General features: G+C 65.3%; 1 protein-coding gene across 8 annotated transcripts in view; it reads right to left on the bottom strand.

The window, feature by feature from the left end:
- The window catches only part of PLXNB2 (plexin B2), a 29,475-nt gene continuing 8,298 nt past the window's right edge, over nucleotides 1-21,177 (bottom strand). Inside the window, exons 1-38 of one of the 8 annotated variants that reach the window (XM_032644800.1) lie at nucleotides 18,393-18,446; nucleotides 17,787-17,839; nucleotides 15,628-15,779; nucleotides 12,622-13,708; nucleotides 12,098-12,280; nucleotides 11,875-12,003; nucleotides 11,253-11,353; nucleotides 11,033-11,159; nucleotides 10,492-10,645; nucleotides 9,954-10,068; nucleotides 9,775-9,883; nucleotides 9,594-9,695; nucleotides 9,044-9,136; nucleotides 8,627-8,708; nucleotides 8,384-8,544; nucleotides 8,120-8,268; nucleotides 7,854-7,962; nucleotides 7,516-7,652; nucleotides 7,153-7,323; nucleotides 6,557-6,686; nucleotides 6,242-6,469; nucleotides 5,931-6,107; nucleotides 5,696-5,835; nucleotides 5,502-5,602; nucleotides 5,159-5,388; nucleotides 4,860-5,041; nucleotides 4,393-4,459; nucleotides 4,086-4,232; nucleotides 3,355-3,511; nucleotides 3,117-3,217; nucleotides 2,955-3,039; nucleotides 2,636-2,790; nucleotides 2,396-2,556; nucleotides 2,166-2,313; nucleotides 1,701-1,765; nucleotides 1,409-1,484; nucleotides 966-1,040; nucleotides 1-878 (exon numbers count right to left, since the gene is read on the bottom strand). In XM_032644800.1, coding sequence (XP_032500691.1) covers nucleotides 774-878; nucleotides 966-1,040; nucleotides 1,409-1,484; nucleotides 1,701-1,765; nucleotides 2,166-2,313; nucleotides 2,396-2,556; nucleotides 2,636-2,790; nucleotides 2,955-3,039; nucleotides 3,117-3,217; nucleotides 3,355-3,511; nucleotides 4,086-4,232; nucleotides 4,393-4,459; nucleotides 4,860-5,041; nucleotides 5,159-5,388; nucleotides 5,502-5,602; nucleotides 5,696-5,835; nucleotides 5,931-6,107; nucleotides 6,242-6,469; nucleotides 6,557-6,686; nucleotides 7,153-7,323; nucleotides 7,516-7,652; nucleotides 7,854-7,962; nucleotides 8,120-8,268; nucleotides 8,384-8,544; nucleotides 8,627-8,708; nucleotides 9,044-9,136; nucleotides 9,594-9,695; nucleotides 9,775-9,883; nucleotides 9,954-10,068; nucleotides 10,492-10,645; nucleotides 11,033-11,159; nucleotides 11,253-11,353; nucleotides 11,875-12,003; nucleotides 12,098-12,280; nucleotides 12,622-13,695 — 5,526 coding nt within the window. In that variant the 5' untranslated portion in view covers nucleotides 13,696-13,708; nucleotides 15,628-15,779; nucleotides 17,787-17,839; nucleotides 18,393-18,446 and the 3' untranslated portion in view covers nucleotides 1-773. Of the gene's footprint in view, nucleotides 879-965; nucleotides 1,041-1,408; nucleotides 1,485-1,700; nucleotides 1,766-2,165; nucleotides 2,314-2,395; nucleotides 2,557-2,635; nucleotides 2,791-2,954; nucleotides 3,040-3,116; nucleotides 3,218-3,354; nucleotides 3,512-4,085; nucleotides 4,233-4,392; nucleotides 4,460-4,859; nucleotides 5,042-5,158; nucleotides 5,389-5,501; nucleotides 5,603-5,695; nucleotides 5,836-5,930; nucleotides 6,108-6,241; nucleotides 6,470-6,556; nucleotides 6,687-7,152; nucleotides 7,324-7,515; nucleotides 7,653-7,853; nucleotides 7,963-8,119; nucleotides 8,269-8,383; nucleotides 8,545-8,626; nucleotides 8,709-9,043; nucleotides 9,137-9,593; nucleotides 9,696-9,774; nucleotides 9,884-9,953; nucleotides 10,069-10,491; nucleotides 10,646-11,032; nucleotides 11,160-11,252; nucleotides 11,354-11,874; nucleotides 12,004-12,097; nucleotides 12,281-12,621; nucleotides 13,709-15,627; nucleotides 15,780-17,786; nucleotides 17,840-18,392; nucleotides 18,447-21,177 lie in introns of those variants that run through there. The other 7 variants (XM_032644801.1, XM_032644799.1, XM_032644798.1 and 4 more) reach the window with 7 other exon arrangements.

The raw sequence follows: 21,177 nt of genomic DNA, 5'->3' as shown, positions 1-21,177 counted from the left end.
TGAAAAAGACAGCTGTATTTGATTGACAATTAACAAGATTTACAAAAAGGGTTGCGGGTGTCCCGGCGGAGCTGCTCCCGGCCCCCCGGACCTGGGCAGGGCCTCCAGGTCAGCCTGTCTGACAGGCCGGGACCCTGACCCCCAGTCTGCTGGGTCCCTTCTGGCCGCCTGGGCCTCGACGTCTGACGTCCAGCTTGACCTTTGAGGTGGGGCCTGCAGCACGGGGTCCCCCGGGAGAGCCAGTGCCCGGCAGGGCAGGGCAGCGAGGTCAGGAAGGCATCGTACCACTTTTCTGCCCCAGTCCAGGTAGGGCAGACGGACAGAGTCTGGGCACTAGGTCCTGGGGGCCGAGGGCACTCAGACCTCACCCCAAGAGGCCCAACCCAGGTATCTGAGGAGGCTGCTGGTGCCTGGGGAGGGGGGCTGAGGCCCGACTGCCCCCAGCAACCCAGCGTGGCGCTGGGGGCATAAGGCACGTTTTCGAATCACTCAGGAGGCTTGAAGGAGACACCCCCGATGCTGGTTCTGCAGGAGGGAACTGGTGCTGGTGGGCGCCCGGCACTATTGCTCAGGAGAAGGGTGCTATGAGGCTACAGATGCTGAGGTGGGGGCCCCCCTGCCACGCACACACTCGGAAGCCCGGGGGCTCTTCCTCTGCCAGAGAGAGAAGGGCTGAGTCCTGCCCGCTTGGCCGTGCTCCCCCGGGGCCGCCCAGCGCCCGGCAGTGGGTGTCACACACCTGTGTCCCGAGACCATGACAGTGGAGGTCGCAGTCAGAGGTCCGTGACCTTGTTCTCAAGCGCAGCCGCGATCTGCTGCAGGCGGAAGGCCAGCTGCATCTTCTGGGCGGCGGGATCCTCCTCCAGGGCGTTGATGATCTGAGGAGGGGTCACGTCAGAGCACAGGCCAGGGTCAGGGTTAGGGTCAGGGTGAGCACGGCCGTCCTGGAAGGACCGGACCCCTACCTCGTCGTAGTACTTCTGCGTGTACTGGTAGAGCTGGTGCAGGGCCACGAGGGTGTTCAGGGAGTCCGTGTGCGCCTGGGAGGGTGGCGGAAGGGCTGCGTGACCCAGGGACAGGAGGCTGTCTCCCAGTGGAGCAGGCAGACGCGAAGGGTCCCCCCCCCCCCCCCGGCAGTCGTGACACGCACAGCCACAGCACACCGCGGACAGAGAGTCTCCCACCCATGCAGACCCACGGCAGGCGGGGCTGGCTCAGAGCTGCTCGCGAGCCCCGCCGTCCCCCATGCCCCCTCGTCTGCGCCTCTCCTTTCTCCCCCGTGGGCACAACTTTGCCCGGCCCCCGTGCAGTCTCCTGGCCCGCGCAGCAGGGCCTTCCGGGGGGGCGGGGGTGGTGGAGGGCTAATCCTGGGGGGGCTCAGCTTGTGGATCCCCTGTGCCACCCTTACCCGGGAAATCTCTGCCAGGTGTGTGTTCATGTCCTGGTCGCTGACCTGCACCATCTGTCTGATCCCCTTGTAGTAGCTGTGGGGGGAGGGGGAGTTACACAGGGTGGGCCGCGGGGGGCGGGTACCGGAACGGTGGAGGGGGTGGCGGCGGTGGCTCCCGGACGCTGGACCCGAAGCTACCCACGGGCCCCACCTCCTGATCACAGGCCTGCACCGCCCGGGGGCCCCGCTGGGTGGGGGCTGAGGGTGCGCAGCCAGGCTCTGGCCTCGTTGGGGGGTGGGGGGGACTCACTCCTCCACCATCTTCTTATAGGTGGAGATCTCCTTGGCGTAGAGTAGCTTGTTGCTGGGAGAGTCCTGTGGGAGTCAGAGCCAAGTGACACCCAGGCCGAGACACCTGCATGCACTCAGGATACCCAGAGAAAGAGGGGTGTGCGGGGGATGGGGGTCCAACGGCGGTAGCTGCCCTACCTATCCACAGACCTGACAGTGTTTTCGTCATTTTGTGATTAATAGTAAAACTCACTTTTTCTCTCTCACGGAAGGGAAGGAGCTCGGGGTCCCAGGCTGCCACAGGTCCACTGCCCAGGGGGCCCTCCCTCCGCCCCAGGTACCCTGCACCTGTCTTTCTACTGAGCTCCAGCCCCCGCTGTGCAAATCCATGCCCCAAAGCGACCTCCTCACCTGCACCACAGCCCCCTCCCCTGATGCTTCACGCTGCCAGGAAGCGGGCTGGGCTGCCCGCAGCTGCACTTACGCGGCTCAGCTTGTGCTCTGTACGTGTGCAGGCGTCCATGAAGGTCTGTGCGATGACCGACAGGGAGGCGTCCACCACCTCGTGGACGTGCACGTCAAAGATGAAATGGGGGTTCTTGAGGATGTTCACCCAGAACCGGAGAGGTAAACTGAGGCGGGACGACAGGGTGTGAGGGGCCGCCGAGGCCTGGAGCAGGGCGGGCGGGGCGGGTGGAGGCACGGAGCCCATACCTGTTGGTCTTCCAGATGTGGATGGTGTCCTCGTCCTTGATGTCGTGCTTTTCCGCCTGCTCGTCCAGGAAGTCGAAGAAGTACTTGACCGCGGGCGGCACCGCGTGGCCAGGCGCCAGCACGCTCTGGAAGAAGTTGTCCACGAACTGCTGCAGCGTGCCCTGCGGGGCGGGAGCGGGGCTCAGCGCGTCCCACCGGCGCCGTCCCAGGTCTGCCTCCCACACGCCCTCCGCGGCCCACCTTGACCGAGAGCAGGCGGGTCAGGTAGATCTCGGTGATGGCCTTGGTGCGCTCCTTTTCCTTCACGCTGCCACGCTTGGACTTGCCTTCGTCCACCTCGTCCGTTGGCCGCACCAGGTGCCACACCCGGTTCTCCTCCTCCAGGAGGGCGTGGCCTGTGGGGGAGGGGGGCGCTGAAGGACGAGGACCGGGGCCCGGGGCCCGGGTCCCGGGTCCCATGCCGGGCTCACAGCTCCCCCGAGACGGCGGCATGGGGCGGACGCTGGCTCACGATGACCTCCAGAGGCCAGAAGGGCCCGGACGAGGGGAAGGGACTCACGCTCCCCAGGCAGGTCCTGCTGGCTGTCCTCAGGCTGCTGGGAGACCCCCGCCTTCGACAGGATGAGAGTGGCTCCATCCCGGACCTGGGGAACAGAGTCATGAGGGTGGGCCTCCTGCCCCACTCTCCGCAGGAGCCTCGGCCGCCCGGCCGCCCACTCACGTTGTAGTGCATCAGCGTGTTGACGCGCTTCCACCGGCCCTCCCGCTGAGAGGTCAGGTCCAGGTCTGACAGGATCTGGGCTGTGGACCCAGGACGCCACTCTGTGGAGGGACACAGCCCAGCTCCTGGAACCCGGCCACAGCCCACCCTGTCCGGGCTCCCTCTCGCTGTCCCCCGCCCGACCCGGCCGACTGGGCTTCCACGGGCACAGAGCCAGGCACACGAGGGTGGTGCTCACCGAGGACCACACTGTCAGCCTTGGGCCAGCGGGAGCAAGGCTGCGTGCGGTACACCTGGTCAATGATCTTCTCCTTGACCTGGGAGATGGTGTCACAGTTGAGGACCTTGACAGGGATGGCGTCGACCCCTTCGTCCTGGACGATCACGCTCACCATCTGCCAGGGGACACAGAACGAAGGGCCAGTTGGGGAGGGGCCCTCGCCCTCGCTCGCCCCAAACCGGGGGCAGTCTTGGGGCTCCCCCCGAGTGGCGACACCCTCAGCTGGAGGAGTGGTGGTGGGGATCCTGAGCCCCTTCAGCACCCAGGCCTCACCCTTTCCTGCGTGCCACGGCTCAGCAGGACAGAGGGCAGAGGACTGCTCACTTCTAGCTATCACGCAACACACAGGCATCACGGGGGCACACACCACGTACCACCTCCACACGCACACGAGTCTACCACCACTCACTTGGTGTGCCCAGGCCCCTCAAATGCCTGCAGCAGGCCCGGGCACCCAGGAGGCAGCTGGCTTGGGGCCATGACACTTAGAGCCTCTCTCCAGTGACCCACGGGCCTGCTGAAGACCCATGACCCAGGCCCCTCCCTGAACACGGGCGGGCCCAGCACGGGGAATGGGTTCTAATGCAAGTCCACGAAGGAGGCGAGTGGCATCAGCTTCTGGTCCTGAGGCTGGCCTGGAACCCGGCCCCTGAGGTCTCCCAGCAGCCCGCCCAGCCCCAGGGGCTCACCAGGGGTGCATACTCCACGTCGTCCCCCAGCAGCCCTGTGTCGTTGAGGGTGTATTTGGCTTTCTTCTGCACAGCATCCACCGGCCCCTTCTCCACCTGATGCTTGATGGCCTTGAAGAGCTTGTACAGCGGCTCCCCTGCGCTGTCCTACAGCAACACGGGGCGGCTGAGCCACGGTGGGACTAATCGTGCCAGGGTGGGAAGCAAACCCGTCCAGGTGGAGCTGGGCCGCAGGGAGGTGGACATTCGGGGGGTACAGCACCACCTCGTCCCTCCCCGCCCCCTGGCAGGGCTGTGTGGAGCCCACCTTCAGATACTGGTACAGGCAGATGGACATCCAATTAGACAGCATCCTCTCCACCACTGTCTCTGACCTGGAGATACAGAAAGGCCTTGTGTTGAGGGGCCCTTTAGTGCCCCTAGGATCAGCGGGCTCTTCCAAGTACCCAGACCACCCTCAGAGCAGCCCAGCCTCCGTCCAGGCCAGAGTCTCCGTCAGGCTGTACGTTTACAGCCTGCAGTGACCAATCTCCCAGCCCCCTCAGGGTGGGCCTTTCATCTTCCACCCCATCCTACAAAGGGCTGATGAGAAGGGGGAGCAGATAAGTGGCCAGCACAGACCACCTGCTAGCAGCGATGCCCCCCGCCATCCCTCTGCCCTACTCACTGGCACTGGCTGTACTTGCTGGCAAACCAGGTGCCTGGACAAGCCTGTGCTGCCCCACTGCCACCCCCTAACGCCCCCCACCGCGGCCTCTGCCCTTCCCCACACACCTGCGCAGCATCAGCTTGGGGTTCTTGGCCACCACATACTGCTCCATGAGCTCCAGGAAGAGCGTGCGCATGATGTCCGTGTAGTACTCCAGCTTCCCGTGCAGCGCCACCGTCAGCAGCGACGCAAAGTAGACCTTGGCGCGCGCCGAGAACTCCCGCTGGTTCTCCAAGGTGTGGATGAACTGTGGGGGAGGCCGGTCAGAGCCCCGCCCCCTCGCTCCAGAGGCCCCGCCCCCTCGCTCCAGAGGCCCCGCCCCTCACAGCCCCACCCCACGCCCCAGAGGCCCCGCCCCGCTCACGTTGATGAGGAAGCACTTGCTGTTGAGCAGGTTGGAGAACTGGTAGAGCGCCTGCTCCACCAAGGGCCGCCGTGACTCAGGGATGTCCAGCTTGCCCGTGATCATCACGTCCTTGTCGCCGTCCTTGGAGGGCAGGAAGAAGACGCGGTCGGTGTAGGTCTTGTAGTCCAGCACGGGGATGCCTGCCTCGTGCACGTCGTTGGTCTGGTCCTCCATCTCAATCATCAGGTCTGCAGGGAGGTCGTGGTGAGGCATCCGCCCGCCGGCAGCCCCCCTCCTCCGTCCCTCCCAATGCAGCCTCTTCCGAGCCCTCCTCCCCCGGGACCTGCAGGGCGGCCCCGACCTGTGAACTCCTTCTTGCAGCGGTCACGCACGCTCTCCTCCAAGCCCTCCAGCTGGGACTTGATCTTCTCGTACTCGCGCTCTGCCTGTTGGCTCTTCCTCCTAGGGGCACAGGGAAGCTCCTGGGACCTGGCCTGGATGGTGCTGGCCGGTGGGTGTGGCCAAGGGGCTGAGGCTGCCGGGGGAGAGGCTCACCAGTAGCAGTAGACAGACACGGCAATGACGGCCACCATGGGCACGATGACCAGCGGCAGGATGAGGCTGAGCGGCACGTCACTCACACGCGTGTCATACTCCACGCGGCCCAGCACCCACTCCCGGGAGCCAAACTTCACCTGCGTGGAGAGGCGGAGTCAGCAAGGACAGGTGTGTGGCCGAGACCACGAGAGCCCGGTGCCCTGTGCCCTCCCTGCCCCCACCCTACACGCACAATGAACTCAGGCAGGTTGTGGGTCGTGTCCCGCTTCTGCCGCCGCTTGGGAGGGGGCTGCACCTCTGGGGGCTCACAGTACAGATCGGTCTCCGTCAGTGTCTTCATGATGCACCGCTCGGCACCCACGAAGGCCTCGGCCTCGTGAATCGTCATCGCCTTGTTCAGATTGGTGCCCTGGGGGGCGGGGGATGGGGCCACAGTGCCCAGGAGGGGTTCAGGGATGCCCCGACCAGCTCAGCCCAGACCTTGGGCTGCTCCCCTACACGCACCCGCTCAGGACCTGACCCCGGGGCTGCACTGGTCCTCACCCGCGCGTGAATGAGCTTGTTGACCTGCTTCTTGACGCCCCCTGTGAAGTTCTCGAAGGTGGGGTCGGCGACGTACTCAAAGGCACCAGCCTCAGTCCTGAGCAGGGCTTGGTGCCCATCCATCTGAATGAGCGCTGTGAGGTTGTAGGCCTCGGGCTCCTCGGGGACGGCCGGGGACAAGAACACGACCTTGGAGTCACTGCAGAACACGTACTCCCTGCCCACGACCTAAGAGCCGAGGCAGGACCGTTAGGCCACTTGGCACAGGCTGCATCCTGCCCTGGCGTGTCCCCCCAGCAGCGGGCACCGACTGACCGTCACGGGCTGCAGGGGTCCGGCCTCCCGCCGCCGCCTCCAGGACTGCAGGGGCTCGGCTATGACCACCATGGCGAATTTCTGGATCAGGCTGAAGCCCTGTCCTGTGACGTTGATGCTCCGGCCACCACTGGGGGGCAGGGAGGGGGATGGTGCCTGAGTGGGCACACCTGGGCAAGGGAGGTGCCCAGCCAGCTCCAGAGCAGGTGCCCTGCAAGGCCGTGTCCCTGCCCCCACCCTGCTTTTGGATACCCTTGCAGGTGTGTGCAAGCCCAGACCTGCTGCACTGGCAGGGGCGGGGGGTGGGTGGGGTGTGTGTGCTCAGAGCACGTGACTGAGCACCGCCACCCTGGACTGTCAGAGAAGCAGGGCTGGGCTGGGTGGCGGGGGGGAGGTGGAGGCGGGATGTCGGGCCTGCCCGACCTGGGGGTACAGTGGGGATTTTTGGAGGCCTCCTCCTGTCACCCAGACCAGCTCTGCCATTTCCTCACAAGCCCAGTGAGAAGAGGGCACCTGGGAAATAGCTAGATGGGGTGGGTGTGGCCAACAGTGTGGGAGTGGGGGGCACCTGCCACGGGCGGGGGGAGAGGTCTCACCTGACAAAGCTCCGCAGCGGCTCGAAGGCCCGCAGGACTGGGTTCTCACGGTAGGTGAAGGTGACGCCCGGGCTGGGCACCGCGGAGCCCCCATAGTAAATCTTCAGGGGCAGCTCTCCCGGAGCCGCCTGGGGGCCGGTGACACACTGAAGCTGTGCCCCAAACTGCGTCCTGGGGGTGGGGATTGCCAGTCAATGTCAACCCCACCCTGGGACCACCCGCAGCCCCAGGCCAGTGGGTCAGTGGGTCTGGTTGGTTCCACCGCCCCCTCCAGGATAGACACAGGGTCACGGCCAGAAGGCCCTCACCCTGTCCCCAGGACCAGGGCAGACCAGGATTTGGCGGCCTGTGGGTGACACCCACACTTTACAAGGGATGTCATTGAGGGTCACCCGCATGTCTTCCTCAGAGCCTGTGTCCAGGTGGGTGCCATTGATGGTCAACATGGTGCCGCCCGCCTGTGGCCCCTGCTTTGGCTCCACACTGAGGGGCTGGGGCTGCTAGAAGAGAAAAAGCAGGGACATTTGACTCAGGGCTGGGGCGGCAGGGCTGCGGCCCTCCCTCCCGGGCCTCGACTGGGCCATGACCGTTGTCAGAAAGAGGCAGGGGCACAGCCTCGCCTCACCCCGAGTCAGCGCATGGCCCCCCAGATCCCACCCACATTTGTCCTGACCTGCAAGAGCCACCTGTCGGGTGCTTACCTGATAGGTGAATTGGACATGGGGAGGCGAATGGCCGAGCTTCCCGCTGATGTCCACCTCGACGCCCCCCGTGAAGGGCGCCTCTGCAGCCTCGATGGTGCACACGATCCTGCGTGGGTGGCAGGCAGGTGGGCACACTCTGTGTGTGTGCAAGCCCTGGGCGCCCACGCATACCTGGACCGTGTCCTTCCCCTCCATCCCCCCAGTCCCCCGGCCCCCCAGGGTAGGGCCTGGCCCAGCTCGGAGGGCCCAGGTTGCCCACTCACCGCGTGGACACGGAGTAGCGTTCTGGCTCAAAGGCACAGCTCCTGCCAGCCACGGTGACCCTCTTCACGTCGTCTGCTCTGACCCCCAGATTTGACCCGAGGATGGTGACGCGAATGCCTCCGCCTAGCGGACCAGTCTCAGGCTGGATCTGAAATTGGCAGAGCCCGGCTGACCTGGTGGCTCGGGCAGGCCAGGCTGCGAAGCTGGTCCCGGGCCGGGCTGGAGTCCCTCCTGCCAGGGAGGTCAGGGGTAAGGGGGCTTACCCTGGTGATGACGGGCGGTGGGCACTCGGAGGTGGCGTTGCCACACAGGGCCGCGTACACACACCTGCTCTGCCCGCTGCACCACACACACCTGTAGACGGGGTCAGCGGCCAGGCACAGGCTGCAGTCGCTGCGGCCGAAGGAGCAGTTGTAGAGGGTCACTGCGGAGGGAGAAGCTGGCCGTCGACAGGGCCGCCCTGCTGCCCTTGCCCGCCCACCAGCCCAGCTGCGCAGCCCACCCACCTTGGAGCCGGCTGTCGATATTCTTGCCGTAGGACTTGACATACAGATGCAGAGGCAGCGTCTCGTTGGCATCGTGGGAGAGCTGGGAGCACACAGGGACACGCTGCACCCCCGCCTCCCACCCGAGCCCCCGAGGGTGACCACCGTGTGTCCCCTCACGGCTGACGGGAAGCAAGGGGAGGCCTCCAGGTGGCTAGAAGCTGGAGGCTCAGAGACGGAGGATGACTTGGACTCCAGGGAGACGGGAGGCCCAGGGATGCTCTGAGGCCACACGTGCCTGCCGGCCCCGCTTCCCCAGAAGGGCAGCTGGTGAGCCTGCCCCCGCCCACCCCTCAAGCCCCGGAGGCAGCTGGGCAGCCCCCGTAGGGCCAGCCCTCGGGGTCCACCAGCCTGGCCCACCCACCCCGGGAGGCGTACCTTTGGGGTCCGAAAGGAGAAGGTTCCTTGCTCCTGTGTGCTGACTGGCTCCTCAAACTTGAGCAGGTCACTGCCCACACGCAGGGAGGAGCCCTGCCAGACAGGCCAGTCAGGATACCCAAGGCGGGCCAGCGCGTCCCACATGCCCGCCCTGGGCCCCGGGGCCTGCCGTGCCCCACACGGCTCCCGGGCCAGCTTGGGCGCCCCCATCCCGACTGACACCGAGCCGCTCACAGACAGGCCCCGCCACGGTCAACACCCAGACTCACCGCCCTGCTCCCTCCTGAGTGGCACTCGGCTGGCCAGCCCCTGCACGCCCTAAACCCTCGAGGCCCGTCCAGATGTCCCCACGTCCACCCTGACCCCTCTGCCTCCCTCACGTGCTGGGCCCTGAGCCGCAGAAGGCTGGATGGGCCCCGGCGCTTAGCTTCTGGTCTGCAGGAGGATGGCTCTGAACAAGCCTCTGCCTCTCCACCAGCCATCATGGCCCCTGCTGGGACCCCCAGGCCTGACCTCACTGGTTAGCCAGGGCCCCACAAGCCCCCCGCACCTTCACCGTGTCCAGGTTCTTGCCCTGGAAGGTCACAGCCGTCTCGTGGTTCATGGGAATGACCAGCGGGCTGGGGTTCAAGAACTGGGGGCAGTCGTCCTCCTGCGGGGGCAGGGCTGGTCAGGTGCTGCCTGGCCTCGGCCGAGCAGCCTGGCCCCCACGTGCCCTCACGGCCCCTCACCATGTGGGCACGGACGATGCCGTCCTCAGGGTTGGGCGAGGCCTCCCGACACTCATGGTAGCGCAGGTCCCACTGGCAGGTCCAGCGGTTGCTGGCACAGGAGATGCACCTGGAGGAGAGGGTGGTGAGAAGTGTGGGGTCCGCAGCGGGGGCTGTGAGGGACAGGCAGGGGCACTCACGGCAGGTTCTCCTCCAGGCTCATGGCCACTCGGCAGTCGTAGAAGGGGTACAGGTGGGAGGTCAGGAAGACGTTGCCGCGTTTGAAGAGAAGCTGGATGGTCACAGCCACGTGATCTGTGGACAGCGGACGGGGCCAGCGTCAGGCAGGGCCGCAGGGGGAGGCGGGCTTGGGCTGGGGGAACAGGAAGCCGGAACTGGGCCCCCCCAGCCCCAACTCCTCCTTCCATCAGAGCTCCCCACAGGCGACCCAGCAGAGAACGGGAGGCCGCGTGTGGAGCCCCTGGTCTGAGTGGGGCCCCGCAGGGCTCAGCAGGACCCGCCGCCGCTATCAGACCTCGGCTCGTGTGTCGCTCCCCAGGGCTCTGCGCTGCTGGGCCCTCGCTCTGTCCCGAGGCACCGAGGGCAGTGGTTCCTGGGCGTCTGGGGCAGAGCGCCTGCCAGGTCCCAGCCGTGTCACCGCGTGGCCCCCACCTTCACCAGTGAGCCGTCCTCCGCTGGCCCCAAATGCTCAGGGGACAGGCTCGGGCGGGGCCTCACCCTGGCCAGGCGGCGTGCTGGGGATGCTGCTTGGGGAGTTGCAGACCACGGCGCCCCCTTGCATGCTCGCCACGTGTGGCGGTGATTCACCAAAGAGGCACAGCAGCTTGTCCTCCTCGCTCAGGGCCGGGAGGGGACTGACGGTCAGGTGCACCTGTGGAAGGGCCACTCAGCTCACAGCAGGACTCCTCTGTCCAGCCTCAGGGTGCAGGCAACCTCCCGCCCCCGCCCTGAGCCCCGGTCCTCTGGCCGTTCTCCGGCCGCCCTCCTGCCCCCGGAGAACCCTCTAGAGCCTGGCTCCATTTCATCTGAATGGGCCCCTCTGTGGTCACCTAAGCCGCTCCTGGGACAGGGCCTGGGTCTGCCCTGGATTCTCAGAAGCCCCTCGGGTCAAAGGGGCCAGGGAACCCAACAAAGGATGGGGTCCCTGTCCCCAGGCTCAGCACCGCCGTCCAGGCCAGGAGCGAGATACTACGCGGGTCTCCTGCCGTCCCCACAGCCCCAGGCCAGCAGCGCCCCTGCCTCCACCCCCACTGCACACCTCTCCCTGCGCCCGGCGGCTCATGTTCTGCGGCTGGGTCTCGGTGACGGCCACGCAGGCCTCACTGCGGCTCCACAGCCAGTGGCCACTCTCTTCGGCCCGCGGGCACTCGGCCCTCCTGGTGCATCTGCGGGGGCAGGGGGCACCCGTGAGCCCTCAGGGTGGGGCGGCACCCCCAGACCCAGGCTGGGCCGAACACCCCAGACTCCCGGATGCTCACCGTCCCTCGACGACACACCAGCCGCAGTAGGGGTCCTGTGAGCTGCGGCACTGGGCGCAGGTGGAAAAGCTCTCACACTCCTGCACGGGGAGCCGGAACACCTAGGGGCACCGGGGCGGTGAGCGGGACTACGGCCGCCGCAGGTGTCGGGCCAGCAGCCACAAAGGACCTCGCTCAGACGCCAGACTTTCCTGGGACCACCAGCTTGATCCCACCTTTACCGCTAAGCCTCGAGGCTGGGCGGTGAGGGCTCCAGGCAGCCGCTGCCGGCCAGGTTCTGTGGGACCCGGCCGGGAGGCTGGACCTGACCCAGGATCGGGTGGCGCAGGATCCCGCGGCCCATGTCCCCCACCGTCTGAGCTCACAGAAGCTGCCTGGGGCCCCGCGCCTCCCTGTTTGCACTTGGGGAAGGCCCACTTAGAGCACTGACCCTCTGGTCAGGAGGGCCCAAGGCCGGGCCGGAGACACAGAACAGAGAGAAACAGTTTCAAAGACGGGAAAGGTGCTCGAGAGACACTGTCAAGACCCAGGGACATGAGAGCTGGCCCCCCTCCCAGCATGCTCTGCGTGTCTCTAGGGGCTGGACCACCAAGGCCCCTCCTCCCAGGCTCCACAGGCCAACCTTGTCCTGGGTCATGGCGTACAGACTGGCCAGGTCTGCGGCCAGCACCAGGTCCCTCTTGATTCTCTTGTTGATCTCCACAAGGACAGAGCCATACTCCGCGGAGCTGCCATCTGGAGCGAGGTACACCTGTGGGCACGAGGGCAGGTGCACGGTGAGGGCAGGGGGCCTCGTGCACTGAGGACCCCTCCGGAAACCACCCTGCCCCAGCCCTGGGCCTCACCTTGAGGACCCGGCCGTCCGAGGTGCCCAGGAAGGCGATGGTGTGGCCATTCTCGGTCGTCACTGTCACAGCTGTCAGGTTCAGGCCTCCACGGTGCAGCACGGCTACAGCTGAGAGTCCGTCTCGGCTGCCCAGCGGGTAGGGCAGGTGCTCTGAGCCACACGGGAAACTCTCGCTGGCACCCTATGGACCATGGCGTCAACGGTGGGTGCAGACCCCTGCCCGAGGCCTCTCCCCACCACGACTCCCAGCACTCGTGGCCCTGCACACGTCCCCCAGGACTGGCCCAGGTAGGGCCCCTACCCACGTGCTCACTGCTCCAAAACCCAATGCCCAGCGTGGCTGACACCTGGGAGAAGTGGCACCTACATCTCACACTCACCTGTCCGCTAGGACACCACACACACGCACACACACACACGGCCTTCACAAGCACGTGGGACGTGGACACGGCAAGCAGTGCCACATGCAGAACCACATGTGCGTGGTCTAAGCCCGTGGGAGAACGTGCTGAGGCCACATACCGACCCGTGGCCACCACACTGGATCTCGCCGTGGAAGGGCTTGTAGAAGGTGTCCCGGCCTGCCTCCCGGGTGCCCGTGTAGCAGGCGTCGCGGCTGGTCTCCATCTTGCTGTGGACCTCGTCCAGTGGGAACAGGCAGAGGCCCGCCCGTGGCCCCCCGCCACCCCGGCCATCTGTGCTGAAGACAGTGTAGAGCACCCCAGTCGCGCCTGGCCGGGCCACGGAGGCCGCCAGGCAGGTGCCGAAGGCGGGGACCCGGGTGTCGTCGGGGGCCAGGCAGCGCAGGTCCACCTCCAGGTAGGAGTAGTAGAACGGGTCGTCCTTGCACATACGCGCCAGCAGCGTGCGGTTCCGGGCCGGGTGCTTGTCCTGCTGGTTGAAGACGAAGAAGACGTAGGGGCCGTCCTCGAAGGCAGCCACGAACTGCTGTGTGTTTGTGGACAGGTAGCCAGCCTTATAGGTGGCGTGGTCCGTGTAGGCCTCAAAGGCCTCCCTGCCCTCCGTCCGGTCCAGCAGGCGTGTGCTCACGATGATGCCGTTGTCATGGGGCCCGTTGCCCTTGCCCACAAAGAGCACGCGCTCGCCGCGCGGGCGCGTCATGCTCACCAGCCCCACGGTGGCCACGCTCTCGTCGTTGCTGGCCACGAAGGACTTCTCGCCACTGCCGTCCTCGTAGAAGAGGAGCGAGGAGATGTTGCTCAGGGAACGCAGGGCGCAGATGCCCTTGAAGAGGCTGCCGCACTCGATGAGGCGGTCCCGGGGGGCGTCGAGCAGCAGGAGCTGGTTGACGTTGTCAGTCTGCACGGCCTCGTGGCACTGGCTCGCCTCGATGGGCGGCGTGCACTTCTTGTTGTCCAGGGCCGGGCCCGTGGCCGCCCGCTGCTCCAGCTGCAGGTCGGCACTCAGCTGGTAGAGCGCGTTCACCGCCCCCACATACACCACGCCCGACACCTCGTCCACCACCAGGTGGTTCAGCTCTGTTTCGCTGCGGAAGTAGTCCAGCTTGCGGGACCGCAGGCTTGCACTCGTGCCCGCCAGGCCCAGGATGGTCAGGGTCCAGAGCTGCAGCGCCATTGCCCCCGGCACCCTGTGGGAAGGGAGGAGGGTCAGGGGAGCCCCAGCCTGGAGGACCCACCCCACCCCACAGGAAGCCCCCGGTGCCTGACCCTGCCCAGCCCACCCGAGCCCACGATCCCTTCCCTGCCTTCCCACCCATCTGGCCAGACACACCCACTCTCATCTCTAAGGAGATCATCTCCCGGCCCTCCTCAAGAAGGAACACCTGTAACCTAACCGCTGAGGGGCCAGGCCACCAGCACTGCAGCTCCAGGCCTGGGTGCAGCCGCCTCCAGAGGACTGCACCCTGTCCTCTGCCCCCAGGTTCCCAAAGCACCTTCAGGCCCACCTCCAAGGCAAAAGAGCACCTCCTCCAGAAAGTCTCCCAGACACTCACGCATGTGCCCGCCCTCAAACCCCATGACCCCAAGAGCTCCAGGTGGTCTGGGAGGCACCGCCCCCAGACCACACTGTCCAGAGCACAGACCCAAGCTGACCGACAGGCCCCGAACATGCAAACAGGTGGGCCACACACCTGTTCTATGCCTGACCCTCGGCACACACGGTGTAATCTGACAGGAAGCAGCAGAGCCGCTGGTGGGCCTGCCTCCCCACCCTCTCCCCAAGCCTTCCGGGCCCTCCCTCCAACCCCGCTTCCCCTGATGAACCAGCAGGAGGGCCCCAGCAATCCACCCGCCCTGCCTGTGCCCCGCCCAGGGCAGACCCTCAGACTCAGGCACGCCGGGGGCAGGTCCTGGGAGGGGGTTCTGAGGTGAACCAGGTCTCTGAGGGGGGACCCCGGAGGCCGCGGGGGGTGCTGCGTGCAGGGCCGGGGCAGGCCACATCAGGGTGCGGGTGTCCATCCGAGCACACACGCGGCCCTGCGTATGTGCGCGCGCCCGTGCGTGTCTCTGGATGTATGGGGGCGAGCTACTAAGGCCAAGGGTGGGCTCAGGGTCCCCAGCATGGAGGCCCCTCCCACCTTGGGGTGGTCCAGCACGATCGCCGCCCTCGGGACCCTGATCAGAATCCCCTGAAGTGGTCTTGGCCGCCACCCCCACCGGCCACCCTCTCACAATCTGCGTGAGCCCTCACTCCTGGACCTGCCGGAACCTTCCCTGAGGGGGCCTGTGCCCGGCAGGACATTTAGGGCAGCTGTCCATGCCACGTGGCCGCGTGGAGACTGACCCCAACGGTAGAGGGCCATGAGGGGCTCAGGCACAGATTGTGAGAGGGTGGCCGGTGGCGGTGGCCTCCCAGACTCCCCCCACAGCTGTTGCACCTCTACAGAGGAGCTGACACGCCCCCTACGGCCCCCTCAAACACCACCGCCCTGGAAACGCGCTCATTCCCTCAAGAAGCAATTACTTTTCTCCCCCGCTTTGACAGCCTGCCCTGCCCCGCCCTGAGTCCTCCTCCTCCAGGAAGGCAGAAGGCTGTCTGCTCCGCTCCATGGCCAGGGGAGACGTTTCTTTGGGGGCACTGGCTTTGGGCAAAGCTGTGCTGACTGGAATAGGATGGACCCTGTGATTCTCACATCAAGCCGGCTTCCTTCTTTGCCTGAGCCACTAGGAAGCCCCCCGGCCAGGCTGTGGCTGTTCTCTATCCCCCACTGCATCCCTCTGTTCTGAGTCTCCACAACATTCCTCAAGCCCCTGGAGGAAGCATAACCAAGAAGCAACCAAGTGACAAAGCCCTCTGCACCCCAGAATCACCACCGGGCATTGACAGGGGCAAGTCTCAGGGCTGGGGAAGGTGCCCCTCAGCTGTGCACTGAAGCCCCTTGCTCTGGAGTGCTCAGTTCCTGCCGGGCCCCTGGGGACCCCACAGGCCTCCTCACGAGCTGCTGGCTTGACAAGAGTCCAGGAGACAGCAGGGACCTGGGAAGAAGGTGAAAATGGCCTAAGAGAAGACGGTGGGATGAGGAGACAGAGTGACCCCAGGCCGCACCAAGACGAGGTGATCAGGTCGGGGAGGAGATGGCGCCTTTGGTCAAAGACAGGAAGAGTTCACAGGACCGCGCGCAGACTGTGCAGATCCTGGGCGGAGGCGGGCCTCTGCCACCGCAGACTCCGCTCGGCTCCGCGGGCAACTGAGGCCGTCTAGGGGAGAGGAGGGCGCAGTTCAGAAAATCCCCAGGCTGGAGCCGGGACGCCCGCGACACCAGGACCGCAAAGAACCAGGCGCGCCAGGAGAGGCCCCGGGCGCTCAGGCACCCTCTGGTACCTTCGCTCAGGGCCCGGGGAGCGGGGGCGGGGGAAGGGCAAGGCCGCAGGGCCCCGCCCCCCGCCGCCCCTCCCCCGCCGCCCCAGCTTCCCTGCCGCCCCGCTCCCGCGCTCGCTGGCTCGCCCGCCGCGGCGCAAAGTCCGCTCCCCGGCGCCGCGGAGGCGGGGGGCGTCCAGGCCCCTCGGCCTCGAGCCCAGGCTGGCCCTACCCACCCCCGCCCCGGCCCCGCTCACCCGAGTCCCCGCCGCGACTCTGGTCCCGCTCTGCTTTGGCGGCGGCTGCGGCTCCAGCCATGGGCCGCCGCGGCAAGCGGGGAATGAATGGAATGTTTCCGGAGCCCAGGGAGGGAGCGGGCGGGCGGGGGCGGACCTGCGGGTGCGGACGGACGGGCGGGGGCGGAGCCGCGGCCGGAGCTGGAGCCGCCCGAGCCCAGGCCACCCATGGAAGCAGACCCCCTGGTCCCCGATGGACCCGTGTCCAGGCCCCTCTGCCGGCCGGCAGCGCGCCTAGGACTTGAACCCAGAACAGACCAAGCGGGGAAACTCCTGCCCCCCGCCGCTTCTGAAAGAGCTCTGCTGTGACCCTGAGCCCTGCCTCAGTCCTGGTAGCTCACAGACGTGACAGGACCCAGGAGATGGAAGGGTCACAGTGCATAAAAAAGAATGCTCTGGGGCTTCCCTGGTGGCGCAGTGGTTGAGAGTCCACCTGCCGATGCAGGGGACGCGGGTTCGTGCCCCGGTCCGGGAGGATCCCACATGCTGCGGAGCGGCTGGGCCCGCGAGCCATGGCCGCTGAGCCTGCGCGTCCGGAGCCTGTGCTCGGCAACGGGAGAGGCCACAGCAGTGAGAGGCCCGCGTAACGCAAAAAAAAAAAAAAAAAAAAAAAAAAGAATGCTCTGGCCTCCCTCTGGTTGATGTCCACTTGACTGAGCCCCTGGGGCAGAAGCCCAGCCCTGTCCTTGGCCCCAGGGGCCCCCAGGGCTGGCACACCAGAGGTGCTCCATGAAAGCCATGTGTGTGGTCACGGAGTGGGACCAGGTCTTGCTGCTGACAGTAACATTGGCCCAGATACTGTGCTGCTGCCCCCGCCCCACCCCCCCTCAAGCAGGCCAGGGCCAGACCTGGGCTCCCTGGCCCAGGACCCCTCTGGGTGGTGGGCAGAGTGAGCCTCAAGTCTAAGGGTTCCAAGGGCCCCTCACGCTGAGCCCAGGTCACACAGTCTGGCAGGAGGGACCTGGGTGACAATGATAGGCCTCAGCTCCCTCCACTTCCGGGACAAACAAAGCCTCAGGTGACCTGCCTGGCCAGGCCCACGGGAGCAAAGGGTGAACCACCTGACCAGAGGCAGCGCTCAGGCCGGCCTTGCGGGAGGTGCCGGGCACAGCCGGCAGAGCTTCCTGCGGCTGGCGTTCCTGGAACGGGCGCTTCCTGTTTTGAAGGCAGCCTGGGACCCCCCGCTTGCTCACCGGGCCAGCGGGGATTTCCTCAGGGGCATCAGACGCCTCTTCCTGGCCGAAGCCCGGAGGTGCACTTCCAAGAAGTCGCACAAACTCCAGCCTGCTGCTGGCCAGGAAGGCGTCTGGCCAGGCGCCCCCTCCCCCAGCCCAAATTCCCAGCCCTAACGTTCCAGATTCCAGCACTGCAGTCAGCGCCCAAACACACCGCCCCAGTCTCGCAGCAGAGCCCACCCCTCCCAAGCAAATCCTGGCCCCCCATCAGAGAATTGGGGGGCCTGGCATCGGCCCCCACAGCTAGGGCACCTGGGTTCGGGCAGACATTTGCACACCGGGCCCGACCGGACCAGAGCCTCAGGGACACCAGACGCCTTCACTGCGTAGCTGTGGCCCCCCTGCCTTCCCCAGGTGGTGCCCAGCCGTCACTCACCCAGGCTCCAGTAGTCCAGCTCAGTCTCTGCTCCAGGCCAGCATGGAGATCCTCTAGGAAGCAAAGGAGAGACAGTGGTCTCACCACAAGCCTGGCCCCTACCTCCTCGTCTCTCCTCTGCTCCACATCTGGGGGGGCGAGGAACAGCCCATGGGACCCCAGCTGGCCTCTGCCATCCTGGAGCAGGAGAACCTCAACTCCAGCCTCCTCCACCCGGCCCTCACGTCCCCCCCTCAGACACTGGCCTCCCAGCCCCTAGCCCAGCACCCCAGTGCACACATGCCCACTTGGTGTGCATGCCTGACACCGCCCTTCTTGCCTCTGCTCAAAAAAGGCAGAGGGAATTCCCTGGGGGTCCAGTGGTTAGGACTCTGCACTTTCACTGCCGAGGGCCTGGGTTCAATTCTTGGTCGGGGAACTAAGATTCTGCAAGCTGCGCTGAACAGGAGGAAGAAAAAAAAAAGGAAGAAAAAAAAGCGGAAGAAAAGGGCAAGGAACAGCTTCTCGTTAAGTCTCTTGGTACTGTCTGCTTATTAAACCAGGACGTTAAAATTAAACTTGCTTTCTGAAGAACATGCATACACACGAGCCCGCAATTCTACTTACTAGCTGTGTGACCTTGGGCAAATTATTTAACTTCTCTGAGCCTCATTTCCCCATCTGTGAAGTGGAGACAGTCATAGTGAGCTCCCCCAGGGGTCTGTAAGAACTAAATTATTCCAGCCCGAAAAGCCTCCGGAGAGCCTGTTACACTGTAGCACTCAGCAACGCTTGCTATTGTATCCTCTCCTGGATAAACACCCATGTGTACCCACAGGGAGAACTAGTCCAAGGATACTTCTCAGCACGGTTCATTATAGTGAAAATTTGGCAACCACCCAGCATGCAACCAGAGGACCCTGAAAAACCATGGTGCTGATGAAGGTGGGTGGGCCATGCTGACCCAACGGAGCCCAGACCTGTTGGGGATGGCTGTGGAGCAGAACTCCAGGTATCACCACACGTGGGTGTCGATACAGACACACATGGTTTAACTGAGAAGTTCTAGAAGCCTTCATCCAAATTGAAAGTCAAGGTGAAGCCGGTGGGGGTAGGGGGGTAGGGAGGAGGGGACTGAGACAGCAAAGCAACTTCATTTGCCAGTTTTGGAAAAAAATTTGAGAAAGATATATTTACATACTACTTGTCTAAATAAAAAGAGTTCTGTGTAATAATAATAATCAGACCCCCTCCAGCCCCACTCTGCCTCAGGACACGGCTTGCCAGGCGCTCAGTGACCACACCCCAGCCATCTCTCCGGGCCTATCCCAGGTCTCCTCCCCAGGTCTCCTCGGCCATGGCCCACTGGCTCCCTGCCTGGCTGCCCTCCCCAGCAGCGTTCCCCCAACACCTCCTCCAGCAGGGTCAGGCCCTGCTCCCCCCGTACCCCCCCAGGCACTCCCCCAACGTGGGGAACGACATTGCGAGTAGGGCCCAGGCCTGGGAGGACCCACGGCCAGTCCAAAGGAGACCAGCAGGGGCAAGGCCTGCGGGGGAGGTGGGTGCCACACTTGCGCACACAGGCAGGAAATCCCTCTGGGGCCCTCAGCCCCTGGCTGAGCAGTGACAGGTTAACCCAGGAAGAGGGGCTCAGGGCTCCAGGTGTGAGGGTGAGGGGTGTGTTTTGCCCTAGGCACTCGACAACACAGCCTTTGTGAAAGGGGCAAACTCAGGGGCCAAACCACAGGGTGTCAGGATGATGGAGCCGCATGAGAAATCTGGACCAGGCCTGGCCTCGAGGCTGCATCCAGTCCAGGTGGAGGCTGAGCTCGGGGTCCACAGCACACAAGGGCACAGGGCATGCAGACCTGCCACCCTGAAGGGACATCACTCTGGCCTCCGTGTGCCCTGTGCACCGCCCTCCACTGGCCCAGGCCCCTCCCTGGCCGGGGGTGTGCGTGCTGCAGGTGTCGCCAAGGGAGGCTAGCCTCTTCCAAGGGACACCCTCTTCATGAGGCCACACACCCAGCCTCCACAGCCACCACCTCACCCCTCGACAGACCTGCCCCAAGTGACCCACTAGGGTGGACCCACCTCTCAGACCCTCCAATTTCTCCTCCCAACATCGGGCTCCTCCAGCCAGCACTTCCTCCAGAAAGAAGCTTGGTCCCCTCCCCTTCCCCTTCCCCTTTCCTAACCCGGCCTCAACCACCCTGTCCTGGCCCCCGGCGTGTCCATCCTGCCTCTGCTCTGGAGGGTCATTCCTTCTATCTCAGATGAAGGCCACTCTCCTGGACACCCACAGGCCCCTGAGGCCATGGGTGTCCCCCCACCCCACAATCACACACCCAATGCTGCTGCCCAGAGGGGCCTCAAGGGCTGCGCTCTGGAGCCATATTATTGGGTTCAAACACCAGGTCTCTTTCTACCTGGCTTATGTGGGCTCTTTACAAACTTACACTGTGCCTCAGTTTCCCGGGTGTGACATGGGGGGTAATAACAGCACCAACCCAAGTGGGCTGCTGCGAGGTGTAAGTGAATCCGTGTACAGAAATCCTTCGGTTGTCCTCTCAGTGGAGGAGGAACTCACGGTGACGCCATGATGTCGCCATGTCTCTGCTTTTGCTGTTCCCCCTGGGAAACTCCTGCCCATCCGTCAGAAGCCTGAGACACCCATCCTGACCTGGCCCTGCAGGACCGTCACTCCTCCGCTGTGGTCTGTGGTCTTCACTGGTGAGCAAGGTCTGAACACAGGATCTGAGGCCCTAGGTGGGTCTCAGCCCAGTGAACCGGCAAGGGGGTGACACACAGCAGAGGAAGCTGAAAGCACATGTGCCCCTACAGCTGGCCCCTCGGCCTCACGCACACACTGGTCTGTTCTCCCCCAGCCAGGGCGCTGACGGGCACCGGGCTGCGGGCGGCCCAGGCCTCTCCTCGCACGTCCACAGGAGTGGGAAGCAATGGGAAGGCGCCTCGGCCACTGGGTCCCCTGAGGCTCCCCCTCCTCGGGTTCCTTTCTTCTAAGCAGTAGCTGCCCCCACACACCCGGAAAAGGTAAACAGGAGGCGCCCACTGGGGAAGGGCAGGGTCCTCAGGCCAGGCCAGGGCTGTCAGGGTCCCCCTCTGGTCTTGGCCCCCCCGGGAGGAGGGCCCTGGGGTGCCGGCTAGACCTCCCTGTCGCTAGGGTCAGGCAAACACAGATTGAGCAACTCCTTAAAGCTGAAGGCAAAGCAGTGCACAGCAGCCAGGGCTGTGGAGGCCCCTGGCAGCCTGTGGGCTCGGGAAGGGGACCCAGAGGCAGACACGGAGAAACCCACGATTCAGGCTAAGGCTCGAGTCCAAGGCAGGGACACCCTGAGATGGGGGTGGGGGGAGTCTTAGCACCTTGTGGAGGTCACTACGGACCCCCAAC

The sequence above is a fragment of the Phocoena sinus genome, chromosome 10, assembly GCF_008692025.1.
Source record: "Phocoena sinus isolate mPhoSin1 chromosome 10, mPhoSin1.pri, whole genome shotgun sequence".
Taxonomy (NCBI): Eukaryota; Metazoa; Chordata; class Mammalia; order Artiodactyla; family Phocoenidae; genus Phocoena; species Phocoena sinus.
The sequence above is the reverse complement of the archived record's forward strand: the minus strand, read 5'-3'. Positions and strand labels throughout refer to the sequence as shown.